Consider the following 23,604-nt stretch of genomic DNA (forward strand, 5'->3'; position numbering starts at 1 on the left):
AAGAGAAGACAAAAAGGACGTACTGGATGATCGCTTCAGACAACCCCTCCCAGTCATCAACACCTTGGTGAGGCTAACCCAGAGTCCTTAACCAGTCCTCAGCTCTGCAGGGCTGAATTTTATCACAGGATTCTATCCCCACTCTCTGGTGACCAGGCCCAGCAGAACTAAAACACAATTTCCCAGAACTCTCAGGTGACTGAAGGACTGTCTAGAAGCCCACTTGCCAGTTAACATCAGGCTGTTTTCTTCTGGCCAGGTTACAGGCACGTCCTTAGCTTAGAACCTTTGTGGTGAGCATCCCTTTAAAGAGGCCAGCTCACAGAAAGCTATGGCCCACAGGTTAGCCTAGAGAGCAGTGAACAGAAGCAGTCAGATGTTTTCAAGGAATATTTCCGTTCAGCTAGTGTAGCTGGATTATTCCATTCTCCAAATCAAGGGTGTCTAGAAAATCAGGATTGGGCTTTCAAGTCAGAGAAAAATCTCCTTTGGACCAGCTAGATATACACTAAAAGTTTTTATTTCTTGGCCTTCCTCTAACTAAACCCCATAAAACCCACTTAAGATAATCAGATTAGGTATGTTAGATGGTTGGTTTAACTTACAACTTTATTTGCATTAAATGTATTTCAGTTCTGAGGACATATCCTAATTGATCAGCTTGATTAGACTGAGAAAGTCTTTAGTCTAAACACCTAGTCTAGGGAGTGCCTCACAAAGCATTCTGGTCCCCTTATCTCCATTTATAAATTGCCTCTTAATTTGAATTATTTGGCAACTGGCTAAAAGCATCTGTTCTTTATTGATTTTGATGGATTCAGTTTCAGAGAGTGACCTTTTCTGTCCTTGTTACCAAACTCAAGGGGAGGATACCTTAATGTAACCCTTCTAAACACCAAATATGACCAAAATATTAAAAATTACCAAATTGTAAAATAATCTCCCATGTTTATATATATAGATATCTATATCTATATATGTCTCCATCCTTGAGAAAGAGCATGAGAATTGAGAGCTTTACGATAATAAGAACGCAAAACTTAAGAAAAGGAAAAAGGCACAGAACTCCAGGGGCAGATGGCAGGAGCAATAGTGACGCATTCCTGCACAGGCCCGAGAGGTGTGTCTGCTTCTGTGTAATAGCAGCGTCCCTGTGCTTGCCTCCCACCTCTGCCCGTCTCTCCTCCCTCTGCGGCCACCTCCTCCTGCTGCTCCTCCAGTCTCCTCCCTTTGTCTCTGCTACAGAAACTCTCCTGGCCTCGCACCTCCAGTCCCCTCCACTGCGTAGCAGTCTGTCCCACGCCCCCCTGTATCACTCATTGGTCTTTTACTTGCCCCCTTTCCCTTCCCTGCTTCTTCCTCCTCTTCTAGGCCACCGGCACATCTCCCTTGGTCTCCAGAGGATGGCACTGTGGCAAGAGTCAGGCAGGGGCCCAAAGCTGTGGCTGCAGCCAAACCCCAGGCTCTCTGCCCAAGTGTCGACTGGTTGATCAGGTTAGACTTACTGGACATTCTGGAGAGTTTCCCTCTCTGCTGTTTTGTCCTTCCTCCTTGGCACAAACTTACCCTTCCACACACTCTCTGTTATTTAATCAGAAATCTCTTAACTTGCAGTTTGCTCCTTATCGTCTCTCCAAACACATACTTTTCCATATGTTCATATTCTTCTTTCTTCACCTCTCTTCTCCATTCCTTCACTTTCCTATGGCTCTGCCGACCCATCCACGTGTAAGGGCTGACCAGGGACAGGAGGGTAGGAAAGCGAATCACAGACAACGACGACAACAATTTGTTGAGCATCTACTATGTGCCAGACGTAGCACCAGGTGCTGAGAACACTGCAGTGAACAAAATGCTTACCTTCAGGGGAAGCTTACGTTGTAGCAGGAGGAGACAGGCAACAAGTAAGATAAAGAATAAAGCAGGATATCAAATGGTGATAAATGCTCTAGGGAAAAATCAAGTCGGGGAGGAGAGGTGAGGAGTGTATGGGGTGAGAGCTGTGAGCTTGGATAAGTTGTCCAGAGAGGGCCTCACTGAGAAGTTGAAGTTTGAGTAAGGATCAGAAGGAGGTGAAGGAGCAGCCATGAAGATACTTGAGGGAAGAGTGGTCCAGGCAGAGGGAGTGGCGAGTGCCAGGGCCCGGAGGTGAGAGAGGAGGGGCAGTGCTGCTGGGCACAGTGAGCGGGCAGGAAGTGGAGCGGAGGGGGTGCAGGGGGCAACGTGCCGAACAACGTGGAGCCTGTGGACCGCTCTGAGTGAGGGGGCAGCCGCAGACCTGTTTCCACCTGAAGCCCCTTCAGCTTGTTTTTGGAAAGTGCTTTGAGGCCAAGATGATAAAAGCTGTAAAATGGGAAATGTATTGAGCCAGAAGGAGTTCACATCCAACCACAGTTTTTTCTCAGTTTGGAAGCGGTGAGCCCCATCCCCTTTCACCAACGCCTTCTTTGGCAGCAGCCGTTTCTCCTCATTGGCCCCAGAAGAAAGAGGACAGCAGACGGGTTAGTCTGGCCTCTGTCCCCGCCCTGCTCCATCTCTTTGTGAGGCTGTGAGTGAAGGGAGCCTTGCCTGCTGCCTGCACTGGAGGGATGGCCAAGACACGTGAAAGTTGATCAGTTGGTTGGGGGATGATTCACCTGACCTGTACAAAACCAGATTGGCTTCTGCAGTCTCTCTGCACAGAAATCCAAAAGCTCAGCTGGAATTTCAGTGGCAAGGGAGAGAGTCAAAACGGGAGCTGAGTTCCAGGGGGGGCTGTGGGAGGCAAGCCACTCTGCCCTGACCACGACGGGGGCGTGGGGGGTGGTCTTCTTCCACTGCCTCCTGGACAGCAGCAGGCGTGACCTCTAAGGGCTGTGCTGTGTCCTCCAGCGAGTTCTGCAGCCACAGAGCTTCTGCAGTCACAGCAGCCTCCCTGCAGTGCGCGGCACCTCACTTCCATGCACCACTCTGCTCGGAGCTGACTGGCCACTTGGGGGTTGGGGAATTGTCTTCTTAGAACACCGGCTGCTGCACTCTTCCCTGTTGGCAGGGCTCAGGGCTGTGCTCAGCGTACCCTGTGCCTCCAGCAGGTGTAGAGGCAGCTCAGACCTGCACCATCAGCCCTGGAAGGGGCTGCACCCACTTATTTGAAGGGTCATCCCTCTTGTCCCTCCCCAGTGTTCTTCATGCTGACTCAGGTAGGTCCGTACTCCCAGGAAGCTCAGGTATTACCTGTCCCCACCTCTGTGACACTCTGCAGTCCCTGGGGGCATAGAATAGCAAGATCAGTTACTCTGTGTTTCCTTTAGTTTGGAAGGTCATTTTTTACCCATGAACTTGTATGATACAACAACATCGTGGAACAGAGAGGCAAACTATTGTTATTCCCTTTTGGTGGAATTTGGCCCAAGTCTCCCGGGGGGCTTGAGGCAGACTCTTTTGAACATCTCTTGAATCCTAAGGAGCCTCTCCCCCCAAAATTAGTATAGCAGCAAAGCCCTTTCAACTAGAGCACAGCTTGAGAAGCACTCAGGAGCTCATATACACACAGGAGCCCCGGCATGTGGGTCCCACAAAGCAGTCATTGGAACTCTGCTGACACGAGCTGAGGGTTGCCGACCCTGTGCTGGCCCCCTGCCCTCAGAGTGCTGAGGAGTGGCAGAGCCCTCAGGTACAGATGCCCTGGCTGCGTGCGTGTGTGTGTGTGCATGCATGCATGCGCAGATTATATGTTTTATGAATTATAACAAATTTAAAGTATATGTAACGAAGAAGAATTCGCAATCCTACCTCCACTCCTACCCCAAGGTTACCACTGACCAGCAGGTGGGTGTATATCCCTCTAGATCTTTCCTTCCTTTCATCGTTTTCCCAGACGAACACGAATATACCTTACTGCTTTCAAAAGCAAAAATGGGATTGTCACCATAAAGAGTGTCCCATAGAATTTTTTCTTAGTCACATACCTTGGAGACACTCAGTACTTACAGCCCCCTCTCCCCTGTGATGTGGCGTGTCTTGCATTGTATAGATGAACGACAGCTGGTTTAAGCATTTGCCTCTTGATGGTCGGTTGAATTATTTCTAAGTTCCAGTGATTCTTCAGTGATTCTCAAGCATAACTCTTTGCATACTGAAGTGTTTCTATAGGATAAGTCCTAAGAGGTTGGAAGGCTGGATCCAGAAGATATGAACATTTTCAGTGTTCCTTCCACCAACACGCTTGTGCCGATCTACGTTCCTCCATCCTCAGCTGACACTGCTTTAATAACCATGCAGTGCAGGTTCAGTCACCACAGCAAAGTGTTAACACCATTCTCCTACATACTTCAGGCCCAGGAAATCTTCAGGGGATGGAGTTTTCTGTGTATCAAAACCACCGGTAGGGGCACAATGACACTTTGCAAGTATGCTCACCGGGAGCCAAAGTCCAGCTACAAGTACTCGTCCTGGAGAGAAATCCTGAGCTCCTGCAGGTGTACTCAAAAGCGCTCTGACTAGGCTCTCAGCTCTGAGACTCCGCCCTGAGTGTTAGGGTATGCCTTCTCATGGGGTTAGAGGTGTCCCCAGGATAATGACCACGGTTCCCACACCAGACTCAGGACATCGGGCCTGACGGCCCCTTAAAGTATCAGGTTCATCCTGTAAAACCCAGGATGAATGATTGCTGTAGCTCTACATCACTGTACATCATAATCAGTTAACACTATAAAGACCTTATTGTGCTCTTCTGTACACTTGACATATATTAATCCACTAAATCCTCACACTGGGCCCATGAGGTAGGTATTATTATTTTTATTAATTTATTTATTTTTGGCTGCGTTGAGTCTTCATTGCTGCATGCTTTCTCTAGTTGCGTTGAGCGAGGGCTACTCTTTGTTGCAGTGCGTGGGCTTCTCATTGTGGTGGCTTCTCTTGTTGCAGAGCACGGGCTCTAGAGCGCAGGCTCAGTAGTTGTGGTGCATGGGCTTACTTGCTCCGAGGCATTGTAGGATCTTCCCGGACCAGGGCTCAAACCCGTGTTCCCTGCACTGGCAGGCGGATTCTTAACCACTGCGCCACCAGGGAAGTCCTGAGGTAGGTATTATTATTATCCCTGTTTTACAGATGGGAAAACTGAGGCACACAAGAGGCTAATTACTTGCTCCAGATTACGTAGTTAGTGAGAAGTAGCCAAACCAGTATTTGGACCCAGGCAGTCTGGCTCCCAAGGCTGAGCTTTTAGCCACTGTGCTTTGCCACCCAATAGACACTATATTTCCAAGTGGTAAAAAGCTCTTAATATAAGTGAGGATAAAGACAGTGGTTCCCTGCTTGTTCAGATGGACCATGTATGTCAAGATAAACCTCAGCCCCGATTCCCTCCAGATAGTGTCCACGTACATCAAAACCTAACCTCAAACACCAGAACTTGTTATAGATCTTGTTTTTGACCTTGTAGTTTGCCTAGCAGCCGGAGATGAGATTTGCTAAAGCCCCCCAGCCCACCTGCTCCTGTACTTTGGCAGCTTTTGTAAATTGCTCATTGAAAGGCCTATTCTTCTTTCTGGGGGTGGCTAAGGTAGTAGACCCTTGAAGCTGCCGCGCCATGTGTGGGAACATAGAAAATGTAGTAAGTCTTCCCGTGAACTCCAGTCAGAGCCCAGAAATGTCTCCTTTGAAGGTTTGTTGTTCTTTGTTTGTTTTACCCTTTTACCTCCTGTAAGCAGGGTTTCGGTTCTCAGATTTTGGTATCTCAGAATGATAACAATGGATCGTTTTAATGCGTGTGTATGTATTTCTCACATATATACATTGATAGCTCTATTCCATACCATTCCTTCAGAGAAAAAAATGAGACTGGAATTAATGGCCCTGTTTTGCAGAAGGGAAAAATGAGGTCCAGAGAGAGAAGTTCTTGCAGATGGGAAGAGACAAAGGGAGAAGCGAGTGAGTGCACTAGAGCGGGGAAACTTCTGACTTCATTTGCTAGTTCTTATAGGAACCAGTTAGCCAGCACCTAACTCCATCTCAGAGATGCAGGGGGGCTGAGGGTGAGCGTTGTTGGTATTACGAGAAGAGGGCAGTTTGCGGGGCAGATTCGGAGCTGCAGGAGCACCCTCTCTGCTGGGGAACTAGGAAGAGCTACTGGGCGTTTAAGTGGTTTATCAAATGATGTAAAATTTAATCTTCACTGTCTGCCTTAAGAGCTAGAACCTGCTCAGAACAGTGCCTGGGTGGGACACATTCACACACCCCTTTATTAGACCACACACCACTTTCCAAACTTCAAAACTTACGGTGACCTTGTTAATCTTAGGGAAGGGCCAGCCTGAAATTAGGCTGTCTTTACTAAAAGAATGGTGGTGCTGATGCTTTGAAGAGCTGGGCGTGGGGTGATCCCCCTGCCACTTTCCAAAGAAACTGTATCAGTGCTGTTCAGAGAGTGCAAAGAACAAGGCTCCAGCATCAGCCATGTGGGTGTTTCTCTGTGGCCAAGGCCAGGACCATGTGAGAGAGAGTCATGGAGACTCCATGCCCCAAAAGAGAGCAGCCCATATCCACTACCCTAACCCATCCTCTAGGTAGGAAAAGCCCTCAGTGTGCAGAAGTCCTGTCCTTTGTAAAACAAAAACTAATCCTAGTTGTTTTTGGCAACTCTCTCCTCCGTGGCTTTCCCCCAGTTCTTCTGGAAAAAGCAGGCAGCACCTTTGCCAACAAAAAGATTATATCAACCCAATTCCAGGTAGATCCGGAGATCTGGGAGTGGCGTGCCCAGCTGGTCCTGTCTGCCCGCCTCTGTTTCTCCTTGGCTCTCCCTCCTAATTTCCACCTCATATCAGCGTCTTTTCTCCTTTTTCTTTTCTTTTTCCTTCTGGCTTAGTAGCTCATTGGTTCATTGTTAAGTTTTTAAGGTCACTTAATTCAAACAAGTGTGGCAGGCATGGTGCTGGAGGAAAATGGATAGATACTTGTATGCTCTGGAGCTCACCTCTGGGACTGGCTGGCTGTCTGCTGTCCTCCCAGTGCCAGAAATGCACTTGCAAACCCAGCTGAGGAGAATCCTCAGGATGCGTCCTCACTGCTGGCTGTGTAATAGAATCTCCTAGGGAATTAAATAAAAAATTCAAGCCTGGGGCTCACCCCCAGTGATTGTGACTAAATCGATCTGGGATAGGGTCCAGGCATTAGTGTTTTTCAAAAAGCTCCCCAGGTTTTAAAAGTCTAACGTGCAGCAGCCAGACGTGAGAACCACTACATTAGCTTATCTGGTGAGAAAAGAGGAGAGAGAGAGAGAGAGAGAGAGAGAGGGAGTGGGAGGGAGAGAGAGAGTGTGTGTGTGTGTTAGGGGGGGTGTCCTAACAAAAAAAATCTGAGAGTGGGACATATTTTGGGGGGTCTCTCCCCACGAAGGAGCTGATGGGGACTGCCTCTACCCTCAGCTCTTCTCTAATTGCTTTTATGGAGGATCCAGCTTCGGACCTCCTCTGTGACAGTGACTAACAGTGTCTTTAATCAAGAACAAGGACATGAAGCAGAAGCGCCAGCACATTTAAGAACTGTGGTTGATGTTATTGTAACGAAGCCAGATGAATTTGGAACAAGGTTACCTTAAGTGGTTTTGTTCTTCTCCTGCTGATCCTGCAACTGGGGCTGTAGGCTGGGATTGCATCCCGCTGAAGTCTGGGAAAGTGAGTGTGCGTGCTTGTGTAATGAGCAAGTACGCGTGTGTCCGTTCTGTGTACAGTATGTTACGTGCACGTGTGGGTGTGGACGTACCCATTGGTACTGGCATGGGGGTAGGTTTACAGCACCCAGAGGAGACAGCCTCTCCCCGGGCAGGAGTGCAATGCTGTTGACATCATCATTCTTGGAAATACTTTTTTTCAGGAAAAGCATCCTTTCAGGGTACTACTAGAGCCCACATTAAGTGCACCTGCCTCCCTTCCCCAGGATCACCGTGACCCTGGACGAGGGGCTGAGTGGGGGCTGACACCAGCTGGGCTGTGCCAGGCAAGCCGTGTGCCCTGGCTCTGGGCTGTGTTGCCAGGAGGAAGGAAGAAGGAGTCTTTTTATAATTTACTCAGAGCTGCTGGATGAGCAGGCACAGCTCTACATACTCCCCTCTTCCCTGCAAAAATTCTCTCAAAGGAACAGTGGGAGGGATTTAAATAAAGCAAAGTACTGGAGTTTTGGCTACCACTAATCCTATATCCTGGCCCTCCCAACTTTCCTGCTTTCTTAGCAGACGGAGGTTGCCAGACTTTTTTACATGAGCCCATGTATGATATGGGCTGTATCCCACCCAGCGCTAGTTTAGAAGGAAATTCTGTGAATTTACAATTCATACCATTTTACAATAATCTTTTTATTACAAGACTATTATACTTATTTATAGAATGTTTGGAGAATACAGAGAAAAGGGCAAAGAGAAAAAATTCATTGTTCTACCACCCAAACAAACCTGATCTTATTATCTGGGTGAATTTCTCTCCTGCCCTTTAATTCATAGGATTCAAAAGAAAACAACGTAAATGTAGTCATTCGTACATGACAATTTTTGTATCCTGCCTTTTTTACTTAACATTGCATTGTAAGCATTTTTGCCTATTCCTACTTTCTCTTCCTGAACATTACATTATATTCAGTGGCTGCACAGTAGTCTGCCAAGAAGGTAGGTTATGGCTTAAAATCGCCTTCTGGATTTCTTTCTGCATTCACCTGGGGGAGGGAGAGGAAGGAAAGATGGCCAGGAAGAGCTTTTCCTGTTCAGGATTTCAAGAAAGCATCTCCAGGTCTGGCTTGACACTTGGTTATCGTTCTGTGTGCCCTTCTAATCCTGACCTTCAAGCCAGCATAAAAGAACCTAGCCCCTTAGTAGGAGCTGGCAGCTCTGCCTCCAGCAGAGCAGAGGCCCTTTAATTTGAAATGAAAATGACTCTTCTATCCACGGAGAGAGACTGGAGTTAAAATCTAACCATTGTAACTGCAGGACAGAAAATCCTTAAGCCTGCTTCTTCAAACGTAGCACCTAGAAATGGTACTGATTACAGAGTACTTGTCGGTAAGAGGGAAGAGTTATGAAGGGATAACTTTGCTTGGTAGGAGCTGCCTTGCCGCTGTCAAGGCACACGCTTTCCACTTGGAATTATGTATGAACTAGTGTGGCAGATTATTAGGCTGCCTTGAGGAGGAGGCCCTGTGTAGTCAGCTGGGGGGCATAACCAGCTACTCTTTGGGGGCCAGTTTAAATTCACCTTCATTACCTTCAAGAGGTTTTGATCGTGGTCAGCCCAGAGGAAGTGGATGGGATGAAACCTGGAGGGACTGGGGGAGACCTGGTGGCTTGGCTGCCATCCCCCATTCTGCTTGGCTTCGCTAGAGGCCGTGGGCTGGATGCCAGGGTGGAGCACTAAAGCGTGAGGTCAGAGGGGGAGGGGGCAGCCTGTGGAGCTAGACCATCCCTCCGCCCCTCCCCCGCCCAGTCATTCACTAGGCTACCAGCAGAGCAAAGCAACTCCTGGTTACTGGCTGGCAGGGTTGTCCCGCAGCTTCAAGCACGAGTGATGACAAGAGGGATCGAATGGCAGGCTCCTATTGGCACAGAGGTATTTGAGTATTTCATGGGTTTGGATTTGAAAATTAGTTGAAAGGTGAAATATGTGTTTGTGGTACTGTCAGCTCCAGTCATCTCAAAACCTCCAGAGCTTTGAGAATGGCCCCCTCCACCCTCCGAACTGTAGAAGTCTCTTTTCCTTGATTATTCCTCCACCTGTACTCTCACTTGTGCCCAAGATAGTTGGCACTGCCTGCCCTCACCTCCATTTCCTGAGGGCAGCACCAACAATTCTCACAGCTGCCCTTTCTCACCCCTTTTTTGTGGTTTATCTGCCTCCTAACAGGTCTCCTACCCCATTCCTAGTCCTTACCCCAAAACACCACTGGCTCAGCCATCCCCAAACAATACTTACAACCTCTTACTACCTTGCTCTGACAACTTCAATATTCTCTGTTACCTACTGGATAAAATCCAAACTCCTTATTCAGTCATCCAAGGCCTTCCAGAATCCATCCCTAGCTTCCTTCTTCTCTGCAGCTAGACTTTATCAGGCACTTTCTACAGAGCAGGCACCGTTGCAACTTCTTCAGTGTAAATTTCTTGTTTCATCCAGACCTCTCTTTTGCTGGCCTTCAAACACACCTCACCCATTCCTCTACCTACTCTTGTTCGTAAGCTTTGTTTCCTGTCTAGAATGCTCTTGTCTCTCTACACAGTCAGCTCAAGTCCTCCATGAAACTGCCCAGCCCATACCAGCTCACAGAGATCTCTTTCCCGAAATCTTCAAACTCTTGCAGTTGGATTCTCTCATCAACATTATAAACTTTCTTGTACGGTGACTTAATTTTTCAAGTGTATTTTTCTTCAAAACGGATAACCATCTAGATGGCAGGGACCAGCCTGAGACTTTGCAGTGCCAAAGCATCCTTCTCTGCTCGGATCAGGTCTTCAGTGTTTGGTAAATGAATGTTGAAATGCCGCATGAATCTTCTGCTACAGAGCTGAATAGGAGGCTTACCCTCTGGAACCTGTGTAAAAGCCAATTCAGCAACCTCTGAATTCACATTTTTAAGTAATTGGGTACGGAATTAGTCCTATTTCTGAATCCCCAGTGGTAAGCAGAGATAAACGTGAGCTTTATTGTATCAGACCCTTAAGGATTCCCCTACCCATCTCCCCCTGAAGAGATGAATGCAAATAGGTCACGGCAAAGTGGATGTTAATTACAGGCAAATCCTGCCGGGCCACAAAGGTAAAGACTCTCCAAGCTGCCTGATAACACCAGGTTGCTGGCCCTGCAGACCAGAAAAAGATAATTTGCTCCCCGGGGGAAGCCATTTAGGGGGCCAAGGCAATTGATATGGGCAGAGTGTTGACTGTTCTCATAATGTTGCATCTGGACCTGCCGTTCATTTCAGAGGTTTTAACTGACTAGTGAGGTTGTGCTGTACCAGCGCAACCCTGGAACCAGCTGCGTGAGACAGGCACTAAGCCTGTGGGACAAATTTGGAGCCTTAGAAATTAACTAGGCATGAGATGATCCTGGAGCAGCCCCAGGAAACTTGCACCCAAGATGTCATGTTGCTGTGTTGCTGAGGGCAGACGGGACCTTTCCAAACTGGCTGTTCCGTTCCTAAAGCGTCTGAACAGGTCACTTGCAAGTAGCCAGTTGGTTGGATCTGACTCACAGACACATTTGGCCTGGACTGTGGAGTGTTTTTTAACGTTTGAATTAGTAGCTAACACTTTAATATGAGGAGATTTCACGTAAAAATCTGGATTTCTGGCTTCTCAACAACAGAGCACCTGGCCACGCTGGGCCCTCCCTCTCAAAGGGACATCGCCTTTAAATGGGACCTTGGCTCCCCACCAGGCCGATGCACTCATCTTTGTTGCCGCCCAGCCCCTGCTTGTTTCCCCTGTTCTAAAATTTTGCAGATGGCAAATTTGGGTGGGAGGTAGAATCAGATAGCTCCTCCAGTCTCTGGCAACTCCAGGCTCTGTGATGCTCCTGGATGTAGAGGCGGTGGCCTAGAGCTCAAGGAGTCCGTAATGCAATTGAGACAAGGCATTTTTCATGAACACTGATCTCTAAACTTCCTGTCGCCAAGTGTCACATCCTGGAGGGATAGGCATGTAGAATCCATAGCATTGGCAAGCAGATGCCATTCTCTGGTTGAAGTTGGCTGCAGTTAACCTTTACTGAGCACTTACTCTCAGTCAGTCGCTCCAGTCCTTGTGACATCCATGTCAAGTAGATACTCAATCCCATTTCTGGGATGAAGACACTGAGGTTAGTGCCACACGGCTAGGGGCAGAACTGACTCCAGAGTCCTCCTCTTAACCAAGGGCTTCTCTCTCCACCTGTGCATTGTTTGCTCTTATTAGGGCCCATCTGAGGTTCAAAACACATTCCCATTGCGAATACTAGTTTTAAAAAGCACACAAAGAATGTTTAAACCATGTAGCATATTAGCGATGATTTTCTCAAGCAAAAGCCAGAAGTGATTTGGTTTATGTAACACAAGATGCGGGGCGGGTGGGGGGGCAGCGGTGGAGGAGGTGTGCCAGGGGTCTGCTTGCCTGGGCGACTGAGGGGTGAGCTCTGTGGCCCAGAGTGAGTCAGGGTGAGCCCCTAAGACTTCTGAGAGGAGCAGCTTACAGATTGCAACTCAGGTTCCTATAAATTTGTTTCAGCTTGGAAAAAGTGATGGAAATTGTCCCAGGTGTATCTGGAAGATATGTAAATTCATTTTTTATTAGTCTTCAATTATAATACCTCCAAGATTTTCTGAGATTTAGAAACCCAGCGTATTCAGCTCGTTCTGAACTAACTTCCTCTGATAAGAACTCCCCACCTCCCCCCAACCCCATGCGACCTCACCTCACCCAAGTCTAGCACCAGCTTTTGGGAGCTTGGAAGCCTCTGGCGATGAGATCAGTTGGGAATTTAGGAGGTCATGGATGTCGGAAATAAAGGTGTAAAAAGGAGAGGAGAGTTGGTTTTGGCTTTAGGACACTGGAACTTACAAGGTTCTTGCAAAACCATTGCAGCTTTTGAAAAAGCGTTAAAGTCAATCAGCGCCCCACTGCGGGATTCAAAGCTAAGCTTGTCACAATTTCACAATTGTTAACACCTTTGACCAGTCTTTTTGTATTTAACAAGTATTCTCTTCTACTCCTTTTTTTTTTTTTTTTTTTTTGCCGGCAGGAAGGTTCTGGGGTCTGGGCTTTAGGGAGTACCCTATACAGCGCACAGTCCCTCCGCGTGCTGCAGTCGAGGGATTTCTACCCGCTCCCCCGCTTTGCAGAGGAGGGGGCAACTGAGAGTCATAATTTTGGAAGCCCTTATGGGTTATACTGAAGTTAACTACGCTTCAGGTTCTAGGTTGAGCACAATGACCACCTCCCCCTGGGCAGTTGGTCCCGGAACGAGAGCGGCGGAGGGGGAACCCATTTTCGGAGGGTGCGGAGATTCTTGAGTCTTTGCGAACTGGAGTAGCCGCGTGCACTCGGGACCCTGCGTCCAACCGCGCGCCGGCCGCATGGGGCTACCTCCGGCCGAGCCGGGAAGGAGGTGCTACCTCGCGGCCCTCGGGGGAGCCCTCCCACTCTTCCCAACTTTCCCGGCCCCAGGGCCGGAGGAGGGCGCCTCTCCCGGCGGGGACGCGCTAGGTACTTAAAGGCGGCTCGGCGGGGCCGGAGCTCTTCAGTCGGAGCGCGCGGTGGCGGCGGCGCACGGTGGAGCGAGGCGCGGCGGCGAGGAGCGGGAGGAGGGGCATGGAGCAGCCGCGGGCCTGCTGAGCACCGGAGCGCGGGCAGCCGGCGGCACGGTGAGCGCAGGCCCGGCCGGCCGGCCGGCTGCCTCGGAGGGGCGGGCCGCGCGGGGTACCCGAGCGCGCCGGGCTCCAGGGGTGCCTCTTGCTGAGCCCCGCGGACCCCGCTGGCTCCCGGGGCCGTGCGGGCGCGGCGTCCAGCGCCGGGAGGCGGGCTGAGGGCTGCGGCATCTCCAAGCTTCCCGGCTCCCGTTCCTGCAGCCCCCTCCCCGCTGACCCCTCCTCCCTTTCTTCCTCCATCCTCTCCTTCTCCAGCCTCTCCTCCCTTCCTCCCTTGTGGCTCCTGTTTTGTGAATGGCTTGGGAGGCGGGCGACGGTGAGGGGCATGAGGCTGGCTGGAGTCTCTCCCTGCCCCAGGCCCGCCCAGGGGTTCGCACCTGTCCAGGCACCAAGATGCTTGGCGCCCGGGTTTTTGCGGGTCAGCCGGGCCACGGCCGCACGTACTCGCGGCCTGGGCTCCCCTTCCCTTGCGGGCTCGGAGGGGCCGGGAGGGCGGCCGGGCGCAAAGGAAAGAGCCCCTACCCCGCGCGCAAGTTTCCACCCCGACGCGTGTGGGCCCCGCAGCAGGGCGCACCTGTCAGCTGGAGAGGCTGCAGACTGGGCAGCCCCGCAAAGTGTCGGGAGTAGATTGGCGGCGTGCATCCTTGTCTGGGGTTTTCCTCTTTCCCTCTTCTCTGGGGGTGGGGGGAGGGCTTAGGGAGCGCCCCCAACCTCTTGCCCTTGAAGCCGGGTGCGCGTTAGCCTACCGGGGCCGAGCTCTCGTTGATCCCTTCCGAGCGAAGGGTATGGGGGGCAAGAGGCTCCCTCCGCCGGCTTGGGGGTGACACGGCCCCCTGTCTGGGCAGGGCCACCTGAGGCAGAGCCCCGCACCAGCGCCTGATTGCACGTGGGGTCTCCAGCTGCGGGACCTTATTGGGTCCTCTGTGGCATAGGGGTGCCGAGGTAATGTCTCCACTTCCTGAGCAGGGGAGGAGGATGTCCCGCCTGGGAAAGGAGGGGGCCGGCGACACCGGGGACGCCGTCTTTGTCTGCAGGCACACTTTGCCAAGGTAGCTGGGGCCCCCGAGGAGATGAGTGAGGCCTGGGTCGACTGATTCCTTGGGTTTTCCGTTCCTTCCAGGCTGGGTCGTGGGAAACCCGCACGTGGGTGTGGCCGGCACCGCCTTCGCCAGAAGGCGAGGCTCTGGCGTGGGCGAGAAGCCTGGCCAGTGTCTTCCCGGCTGCGTTAACCTGGTGGGCACCGCCTCCGGCACTGCACCGAGGCGGGGCGCCAGCGCCCGGCAGGTCGCTGGGTTGGCCTCGGCGCCCCCAGCCCTTTCCCAGAGCGCAGGCGGGCAGTAGTGCCCGCAGCACCCCCATGGCATGCGAGCTCTAGAGGGGGGCGGGGGCGCTCCTGGGCGGTGGATGCAGGGCCTAGGGATCCCTGGGCCGCAAGCGCGTGCGACGGCCGCGGGCTGGGGGTGGGGGGTGTGGGGGAGAGAAGGAAGGACGGGAGTCCTGCAGAGGAAGTACGCGGCAGGCTCCCCGGGATGGCGGGGCAGAGCGCCCGGAGGCCGCTTCCCGGTGAGGCGAAGCTGCCAACAATACTTTCCGGACCGAAGCTGCTGGAATGCTGAGGCCTGAGTCTCCGGCTGATTGAGGCACTAACTGCGTGTTCCTCACCCCTCCTATGTGAGAGGTGGCAGGGGAACAGACCCCCGGCAAGAAAGTGTGTTTGTGTTGAGGTGGGGGGTCAGGAGTTGGGTTTAGTGAGACGTAGGCTTGGAGCAAGCTTGGAAGTGAGACCTCATTGTCTGTAAAGGGTGGGTCGGTGGTGGCGGTGGAGGAAACGATTCTCCAGATCAGGCAGGTGGCAAGGAGGGGAGATGGGGAGAAGGCCTCAGAATGGAGGGCAGGGAGCTGGCCTCAACAGCCTTCTCCCATCTGCATCCACCTCCCCACGTGGGTCATCTTCAGGGCTACTAATCAGTAAAATGATTTACCCGAGGCCTATGGAGCAAGAAACCACTGGAATCCCTCCTGAGCGGGATGCTACGTCCCAGAGAATTTGCGCAAGGTCAGGCCGCCAGGAGGTAGTAGAGCTGTCTCAAGCACAAGACTTGTGGTTCCGAGTGCTAGGCTCTTTTCATTAAAAAAGCTATTTCCAATTGGGCAGATGCTAGAAGCCCTGACTTGGTTGCAAACAAAACCTGGCAGCATTTCCAGGAGTGGTGGGGCAGGGGGATGTGGACAGAGATTCTGTGTGGGCGCTAGGACCAAGTAGATGGGGCTTCCCAGGCAGCCACCCCTCCCAGGCTGCTGCAGTGGTGGCTGCAGTTCCCTCTGGTGCCCCAGTGCTGGGCTTCCAGGACGGCCGTCCACACCCCAGCGCTCATTTTTTCTTCTCTACCTTGTCTGCTTTTCCTGATTGTTTTCCCTTTCTTCCCTGCCTCTCAAATAAATGAGAAAAAGATGAGAAAGCAGAGAACATAGGGAAAGTTTCTTACCAATTTAGCTGTTTTGAGAAAGGGAAGCTGTTTCCTTCTTTTTTTCCTCTGGCATCTCTTTGTTTCCTATCTTTTCCTTCCCCACTTTCTTCATGGGCCTCATTGGTGTAATCCCCTAGTGGGTATAGGCCAGGTAGAGGCTGCCTACCTGCCCCTGCCCCCCCCCTTCTTCCTGGCCCCTCAGGTGCTCAGAGCTTCCTCTGGCCTCAGGCTCACCCCTACTGAAGCTTGCCTATGAGAGCTTTGTGTCAGGCAGATCCCAGTTCTGCCACCAGCTAGGTATCACACAGCTCTCTCTGGCTTTGGTTTGTCTAACCATAATAAATGCTACTTTAGGGGCTTCCCTGGTGGCACAGTGGTTGAGAGTCCGCCTGCAGATGCAGGGCACATGGGTTCGTGCCCCAGTCCGGGAAGATCCCACATGCCGCGGAGCGGCTGGGCCCGTGAGCCATGGCCGCTGAGCCTGCGCGTCCGGAGCCTGTGCTCCGCAACGGGAGAGGCCACAGCAGTGAGAGGCCCACGTACCGCAAAAAATAAAAATAAAAAAAATAAATGCTACTTTAAGTGCTTTACATATGTAACCCATTTAATCCTTAAAGATGCTAGGAAGTTAGTGCTGCAACCCACATTTTACAGATGAATTAACTAAGGGGTAGAACACAGTCACACAGATAGTGTCAGAGCTGGGATTTGAACCTCAGTAGTCTGGCTTCTGAGTCTACAGACAGTCTTAGTCATGCTCAATAAATGGTAATTGTTTTTATTAGTGGGTCATTTTCCCGGTTCTGGGCCAGGCCCAGAGAAAATGCCCCCACTGCCATTGACCAGGGATGCTGCCTCTGCCTGACCCACGTCTCCCACCTTCTCCCACCAGATGCCGGTGCAGCTGACAACAGCCCTTCGTGTGGTGGGCACCAGCCTGTTTGCCCTGGCAGTGCTGGGTGGCATCCTGGCAGCTTATGTGACAGGCTACCAGTTCATCCACACAGAAAAACACTACCTGTCCTTCGGGCTGTACGGTGCCATCCTGGGTCTGCACCTGCTCATCCAGAGCCTGTTTGCCTTCCTGGAGCACCGGCGCATGCGGCGGGCAGGCCGGCCACTGAAGCTGCCCTCCCCGCTGCGGCGCTCTGTGGCGCTCTGCATTGCTGCATACCAGGAGGACCCCGACTACTTGCGCAAGTGCCTGCGCTCAGCCCAGCGCATCGCCTTCCCCGACCTCAAGGTGGTCATGGTGGTGGATGGCAATCGCCAGGAGGATGCCTACATGCTGGACATCTTCCATGAGGTGCTAGGTGGCACCGAGCAAGCCGGCTTCTTTGTGTGGCGCAGCAACTTCCATGAGGCGGGTGAGGGTGAGACGGAGGCCACCCTTCAGGAGGGCATGGACCGCGTGCGCAACGTGGTGCAGGCCAGCACCTTCTCATGCATCATGCAGAAGTGGGGAGGCAAGCGAGAGGTCATGTACACGGCCTTCAAGGCCCTTGGTGATTCAGTGGACTACATCCAGGTAAGCGTGCCTCCCTAGGTGTATGTGGACATGTGGATGTGTCCAGCCAGGCAGGCATACTCTCCTGGGGACTTTTAGGTCCAGTCTAGGTCCTTTGTGTTGTGCACATTCCTCCTCTGCACTTAAGAAGGCAGTAGGCACCATGGTTCTCAACAGCAGTCCTGGGGTTAAAAAGACCTGGGAGGGAATCCTGGTTCTGCTGTTACTTAGTTCTGTGACTCTGGGCAGGCCTATGGATGGGTAGCCTAATAATAGCAAACAGGTGTAAAGTGTATAGCATTTACTTATACCAGACACTGTTGTAGGCACTTCATACATTTTAGTTCTTTTAATCCTCGTAATACTCCTAGGAGATAGGTACTGTTATTATTTCCACTTACAGAAACTGAGCCTGAAGCACAGAGAGGCTAAGTAACTTGCCTAATGTCACATGGCAGTAAGGTGCAGAGCCAGGATTTGAGCCTCGGCAGTCTGTCCTTGTCCGCTGTACAATACTGCCTCGATACTGGCAACATGGGGATGAGCCTCTTCATAAAGAAGTGTGGGGAAGAGCAAAAAAATAATCATGCTGCCAAGCACTCAAATAGTTTTAGTTATGGACTAAAAAGTCCAACTCTTTCCGGTGTCAAGTTCTTATCTGTGAGGTGGAGGGACACGTGCGAATCATCCCCCACCCCGATTCTGCAGCCATCTTGGCAGGGCCAGGACCCTGAACAGACCCTGCCTAGCTTCCAGCCAAAGCAGGCATTGACACCAGCCTGGAAATTTTATTATGCTGACAAGGTTAACATTGCTCCAATTTTCTTTTCCTTTTTAAAATTAATTTTATTTTTGGCTATGTTGGGTCTTCATTGTGGTGCATGGGCTTCTCATTGTGGTGGCTTCTTTTGTTGAGCAGCGTGGGCTGTAGGCGTGCGGGCTTCAGTAGTTGTGGCACTCAGGCTCAGTAGTTGTGGCTTGTGGTCTCTAGAGCACAGGCTCAGTAGTTGTGGCACACGGGCTTAGTTGCTCCGCGGCATGTGGGATCTTCCCGGACCAGGGCTCGAACCCATGTCCCCTGCATTGGCAGGTGGACTCTTAACCACTGCACCACCAGGGAAGTCCCCTGCTCCAATTTTCAAATAACAGAACCTAGAGAAAACTGATGAAAGGTCATGCATTTCAGTACCAAGTAGAAACTGACACCCAGGACCCCAGATTTCTGGTCCAGCATCCACTGTCCACTCCTCTGTTCCTGCCCTTCTCTGTTGCTTGAATGGATAGCGGCTGCTGCGGTAGCCCACCTACGTGCCAGCAGTCTTGCTGACAGCATGTTGCATACTCCAATATTCAAATTTTCTTTACTGTACCCACCTAAAATTAGCTTGCCACAGATTTTTTGTTTTTGGCTGTTTAGAAAGTTGAAATGAGAGTTGGCATATTTGTCTTTTTCTGTCTTCTTAGGCCCAAGGACCTCCTCAGCCTTGGAGAGGGAGGGATGTGAGACAGTTCTTGATTCTGCAGTTCACCTAGGGTCAAGGGGCCTTTGAGACTTGCCTGGGGACTCAGAAGATTTAGAAAAAGCCCTTGAGCCCTCCTGGCACGTGCTCAAGCTGTCGTGACTCTGTCATCTACTCCCTTGAAGCACAGGATCCCCCCAGACCTGCTCTACCACACCTCTTCCTTTCCTCTGTGCTCTGGTGGATCAGCAGATAGGCTCATGCACCTGAGCCAGCCTTTCTCTTGAAGGCTCTGGGCTCACTACTTGGGGCAGCCCTGGGTGCCAGTCATTAAACACTCTGGGTTTCTGCCTGTCTTCATGAGCCCTGCTGAAGGTGTCTTTCCCTCTTCGGGAGATAACCCTGCTCCAGCCAGTGGGGAAACTCAGGCGGCCAAGAGCTCTAACTTTCCTAACCTTGCTCAGCTGGAAAGACCTCCCTGGGGTGAGGGAAGCCAAGCAGCGTGAGGAATGAGATAGGGTCATGGCAGGAAGTAGTCTTGAGACCAGCAGCCCTAGGAAGCTTGGCCGGTAAGCTGAGGGGGCTCTGGGAGTCTGGCCTGAGGCTCCCTGGGGGCCTTCCCAGTCTGGGCCAGGATTGTAAGGATGTGTCATTGTGCAGGTAGGAGGGAGTGGCTGTGATGACTCTGCCTGGTTCCCCCTCTGCCTTCTGCTGCTTGTCTATGGCCACTGAGTCTTCTAACGTGGAGAGAGAAAGCATAAGGTTGGAGTGTAGAGGGCGGCCCCCTTCCTGAAGGCTAATAGGCCCTCAGCAACTTTAGTAAAAGGATTTTAGGCTTTTGCAGAACAGGGTTTGGGCTTATCTGTGGATACTGTTCTTTGCTCTCTCAGGGGTCAGGAAACCAATTCCTCTACTCTGGTTATCTGGGCTTTTTGTATCATCTCAATTTTCTAGTAAACAGAGAAGGAGTCAGCCACCAGAGTGTTTGTAGCCCAGGTTCAACTAATAACAATAACAGGCCACCTGTTAGAAATAAACCAGGAGTCTCCCTAGGAAAGGCAGGCAGGTGGGCAGGATTTGATCCAGGTCCTGACTGGAGGTAGCTGGTGCCAGCTTCCAGGCCCATCCAGAGTAGAATCTACGTGAGAGCAGCCCTTGGCCATGCTGTGCCCGGATCTGGGAGACTTGGCCAACAGAACACAGAAGGCCTGGCAGCCTCATTAGAGGTCCTGTGACTGGGCTAAATACATCCTCCACTTAGGCTGGTTGTCTAAGAGGCCAGAGGCTGAAACAGGGAAGACCCTGTTCTTAATAATCCTATGAGCAAGCTTTGGGCAGTAGCCTCTGGCAGGAGCCATTTCTTGGCCTTCTGAGAAATGTCTGCTGGTCCTGGTCTAGCCACAATGCTTGTCATCTGATTTCAATGACTTTTTGAAGAGAAATACTATTTTGAAGAGAAATAATATTTTGAGAAATATTTTAAGACCACTTCTGAGGAGGCTGGCTCTGTAAGGGGCTAAAGATTTCGCCAGTGCTAAGCACTTCTCCCTTTCTGGGCCCAGCACGGAATGTCTCCTGGAGATCTCTCGGTCTAGTGGCTATTAAGCCTGGTACCTGAACTCGTTTTCTTACTTTCCTTTGTTATTCATTTCACCCCTTCCATTTGGCATAGACTTCTCTGCTAGTAGCTTGAAGTGTATCATGTGAAAGGTGTGTGTGTGTACCTGAGGTCGAAATGGACTGATAGTGCATTCCCTCTGCAGGTGTGTGACTCTGACACTGTGCTGGATCCAGCCTGCACAATTGAAATGCTTCGAGTCCTGGAGGAGGACCCCCAAGTAGGAGGAGTCGGGGGAGATGTCCAAGTAAGAAGTAACCAAGGATTCCTGGGGGGGGCGGTCTGGATTCTTTCTGCTTCTTAATCTAATTGGATATGCTTAGGAATGGACATCTTGACTTCCTAGTGTTTTGGAGGGGTGTTTCCTCTTTGACAGTTTTCAGTGGTATCAAAGGGCTCATCTGCTACCCAACCCCTTTCCTGTTAAGTGGGGAGAAATTACTTAACAGGTATATAGAGAGCCTATGCTGCTGGGAGGGGCACAGTGTTCTGAGGCCATCCATCCTGGAGGGGGCTTCCTTTTTGGCCAGTGGTGCACCAAGCAACTCCGAAGTTAGACCCCTGAGAAACCCTTGCTCTTAGGGATGTTGCACTGAAGAGCTCCGGGCAGTATGGTACAAATAAAGGGTCAGATCTTCTTCCAAGGGTACTGCTGGCAACATACCATGTCTTCCCAAGAAGCTTTCCAACTGCAGAAAGGGTCAGGATGGGTGGCTGGGGTGTGTGCTTCTTTCTCAAGCCTTTCTCTTGGCCACCACCACAGGCTGCCTCCTGAGATTGAAGGTGGCTTTAACTGCTAGAGCAACTTCATTGGGACAGTCAGTGCAGAGGACACGGAGGAGAGGTGGGGCTGGTGCTGGGGAGAGTGACTGGGTGTGGTCGCCTCCTCTGAGCCTCTGGTTTCCCAGCTCTGGCTGGGCGAGGACTCACGGCCAGGAACTGGAGCAATGGGCTCCAGCACTTGGGGTGTAGGGAGGCCTCGTGGTCTCTGGTGTCTGTCTCCTGGGGCTCATGTCCTCAGGCAAGGAGGCCCAGCATCTCTGGTTCCCTTGCAGATCCTCAACAAATACGATTCATGGATCTCCTTCCTGAGCAGTGTGCGGTACTGGATGGCCTTCAACGTGGAGCGGGCTTGCCAGTCCTACTTTGGCTGTGTGCAGTGCATTAGCGGGCCCTTGGGCATGTACCGTAACAGCCTCCTTCAGCAATTCTTGGAGGACTGGTACCATCAGAAGTTCCTAGGCAGCAAGTGCAGCTTTGGGGATGACCGGCACCTCACCAACCGAGTCCTGAGTCTCGGCTACAGGACTAAGTATACAGCTCGCTCTAAATGCCTCACAGAGACCCCCACCAAGTACCTCCGGTGGCTTAACCAGCAGACCCGCTGGAGCAAGTCTTACTTCCGCGAGTGGCTCTACAACTCTCTGTGGTTCCACAAGCACCACCTCTGGATGACCTACGAATCAGTGGTCACGGGTTTCTTCCCCTTCTTCCTTATCGCCACAGTCATACAGCTTTTCTACCGTGGCCGCATCTGGAACATTCTTCTCTTCCTGCTGACAGTGCAGCTGGTGGGCATTATCAAGGCTACATACGCCTGCTTCCTTCGGGGCAACGCAGAGATGATCTTCATGTCACTATACTCCCTTCTCTATATGTCCAGCCTCCTGCCAGCCAAGATCTTTGCCATTGCTACCATCAACAAGTCTGGCTGGGGTACCTCTGGCCGAAAAACCATTGTGGTGAACTTCATTGGCCTCATCCCTGTGTCCATCTGGGTGGCAGTCCTCCTTGGGGGGCTGGCCTACACAGCTTACTGCCAGGATCTGTTCAGTGAGACAGAGCTAGCCTTCCTTGTCTCTGGGGCCATCCTGTACGGCTGCTACTGGGTGGCCCTCCTCATGTTGTATCTGGCCATCATTGCCCGGCGATGCGGGAAGAAGCCAGAGCAGTATAGCTTAGCTTTTGCTGAGGTGTGACGTAGCCCTCAAGCAGAGCGGGAAAAGTGCAATGGGTAAGGGAGGGAAGGGGAATGGAGAAGATGGGGTGGGAGGGAGGAGGGAGTGCTGTTTTAGTTTTTTAATGGTCCAAAGGACAAATGTGAAGTGCAAAGAATGGTGACTGTAGTACGGCCTGGGCCAGCTCTGCTTAGAGGAGGCAAGTCCAGCTCAGGGTGATGGAGGAGGCATGTATGTTTTCAGGCCGCCTGTCTGCTTGCCTCTGTGCACACAGTGGCCTCTGGGCAACATTCCACTTCCTCCCCTGAGATCCAGAGGGAACTCAGAAGTGTGCTAAACCAAACAATAAGTTCCATTCAGTGGCAGCTTCTGATGGGTGAGTAAGCAAGGAGGGTCCGTGGGAAGCGGTTCTCTTAGCCCACCTGAACAAAATCAGAGGTGGTGGGAGAATTTGAGAGATCTGGGCCAGCTAGTAACGTGTCCCCACCTCGATCTAGTTATCAATGCAATAAGATTGTGCCTGAAATACAAAGCCCAGAAGCCTGATCTTTGGGCATCAGAAAACAGGGTCCAGGAATGGTGCTTTCTTATGTGAAGTACTGCATTCCACATCTCAACATCCCAAGGATGAGCCAGACTAGCAGGGAGTTAGCACTGGACTGGTTTTAAGTGTGAAGTGTGTGTATATATATGTTAAAAAGGAAAGTTTGCCAGGAGGAACAAACGGTGGTGGTGGTGCTAAAGGCCATAGCTCAAGGCTCTATGGAGGCCTTGAGCTGAATGTATTCTACCTGGAAATTGCCCACATACCTAGATTGTCTTGTCTGTGATCTCTACTGAGGAGGTAAAATGTTTTCGTCATCTACCAGGAAGATTAAACCCCAACATGCTCAGAAAGGAAGTGAGGGCTTGGGTATTTCAACCTGTATACTCCTGAATTCTGCTCTCAAATTCAGCTCTGACTGAGTCTAAGACAGCCTCCTCACTTCGCTTCGCTTCACTTCACAGTGATAGTCACCTGTTCCACCCTCCTCCTCATCGGGAAAGTTCTTCAAGGTGGCGAGTGACACAGAGCCTGGACTCTCACGGGCCCCTCTGCAATAGGCAAGCCTGCCCTCAGCACGTGGGGAAAAGCTATTAGGAGCCTCTGACCACACTGGCTACAGTCTTGGAACTGCCTGGACAGATTCCTTGGCAGATGAGCAGTACCCATGACGTTCAGGCTACGGTTGTT

At 51.4% G+C, this 23,604-nt stretch overlaps 2 protein-coding genes across 4 annotated transcripts in view; one reads left to right on the forward strand and one right to left on the reverse strand.

Annotated features, from left to right (window-relative positions):
- HAS3 (hyaluronan synthase 3) lies at positions 1–22,443 on the forward strand. Of its 3 annotated transcripts, none has more exons than XM_089902410.1 (4): positions 1–67; positions 16,720–17,355; positions 20,558–20,659; positions 21,468–22,443. In XM_089902410.1, exons 2-4 carry the CDS (start codon positions 16,720–16,722, stop codon positions 22,389–22,391), a joined length of 1,662 nt encoding a protein of 553 aa, XP_089758536.1. In that variant the 5' UTR covers positions 1–67; the 3' UTR covers positions 22,392–22,443. The 3 variants fall into 3 exon arrangements, with proteins under 3 accessions (XP_089758536.1, XP_022439052.1, XP_089758538.1); XM_022583344.3 differs by lacking the exon at positions 1–67 and adding an exon at positions 13,238–13,356; XM_089902412.1 differs by lacking the exons at positions 1–67; positions 20,558–20,659 and adding an exon at positions 13,238–13,356.
- The window catches only part of CHTF8 (chromosome transmission fidelity factor 8), an 18,272-nt gene continuing 13,064 nt past the window's right edge, over positions 18,397–23,604 (reverse strand). The window contains exon 3 of the mRNA XM_089902419.1: positions 18,397–18,496. Within this exon, the coding sequence (XP_089758545.1) occupies positions 18,487–18,496 (10 nt within the window). The 3' untranslated portion in view covers positions 18,397–18,486. The remainder of the gene's footprint in view (positions 18,497–23,604) is intronic.

This window comes from Delphinapterus leucas, chromosome 20 (genome assembly GCF_059928025.1).
Source record: "Delphinapterus leucas isolate spDelLeu-1000000601 "Yukka" chromosome 20, BTC_Dleu_Yukka2, whole genome shotgun sequence".
NCBI lineage: Eukaryota > Metazoa > Chordata > Mammalia > Artiodactyla > Monodontidae > Delphinapterus > Delphinapterus leucas.

Coding starts and splice junctions, on each gene's coding strand:
- HAS3 (XM_089902410.1), top strand. CDS start 16,720: ATGCCGGTGCAGCTGACAACAGCCCTTCGTGTGGTGGGCACCAGCCTG. Junction 17,356..20,557: donor ATTCAGTGGACTACATCCAG/GTAAGCGTGCCT, acceptor TTCCCTCTGCAG/GTGTGTGACTCTGACACTGT. Junction 20,660..21,467: donor GAGTCGGGGGAGATGTCCAA/GTAAGAAGTAAC, acceptor GTTCCCTTGCAG/ATCCTCAACAAATACGATTC.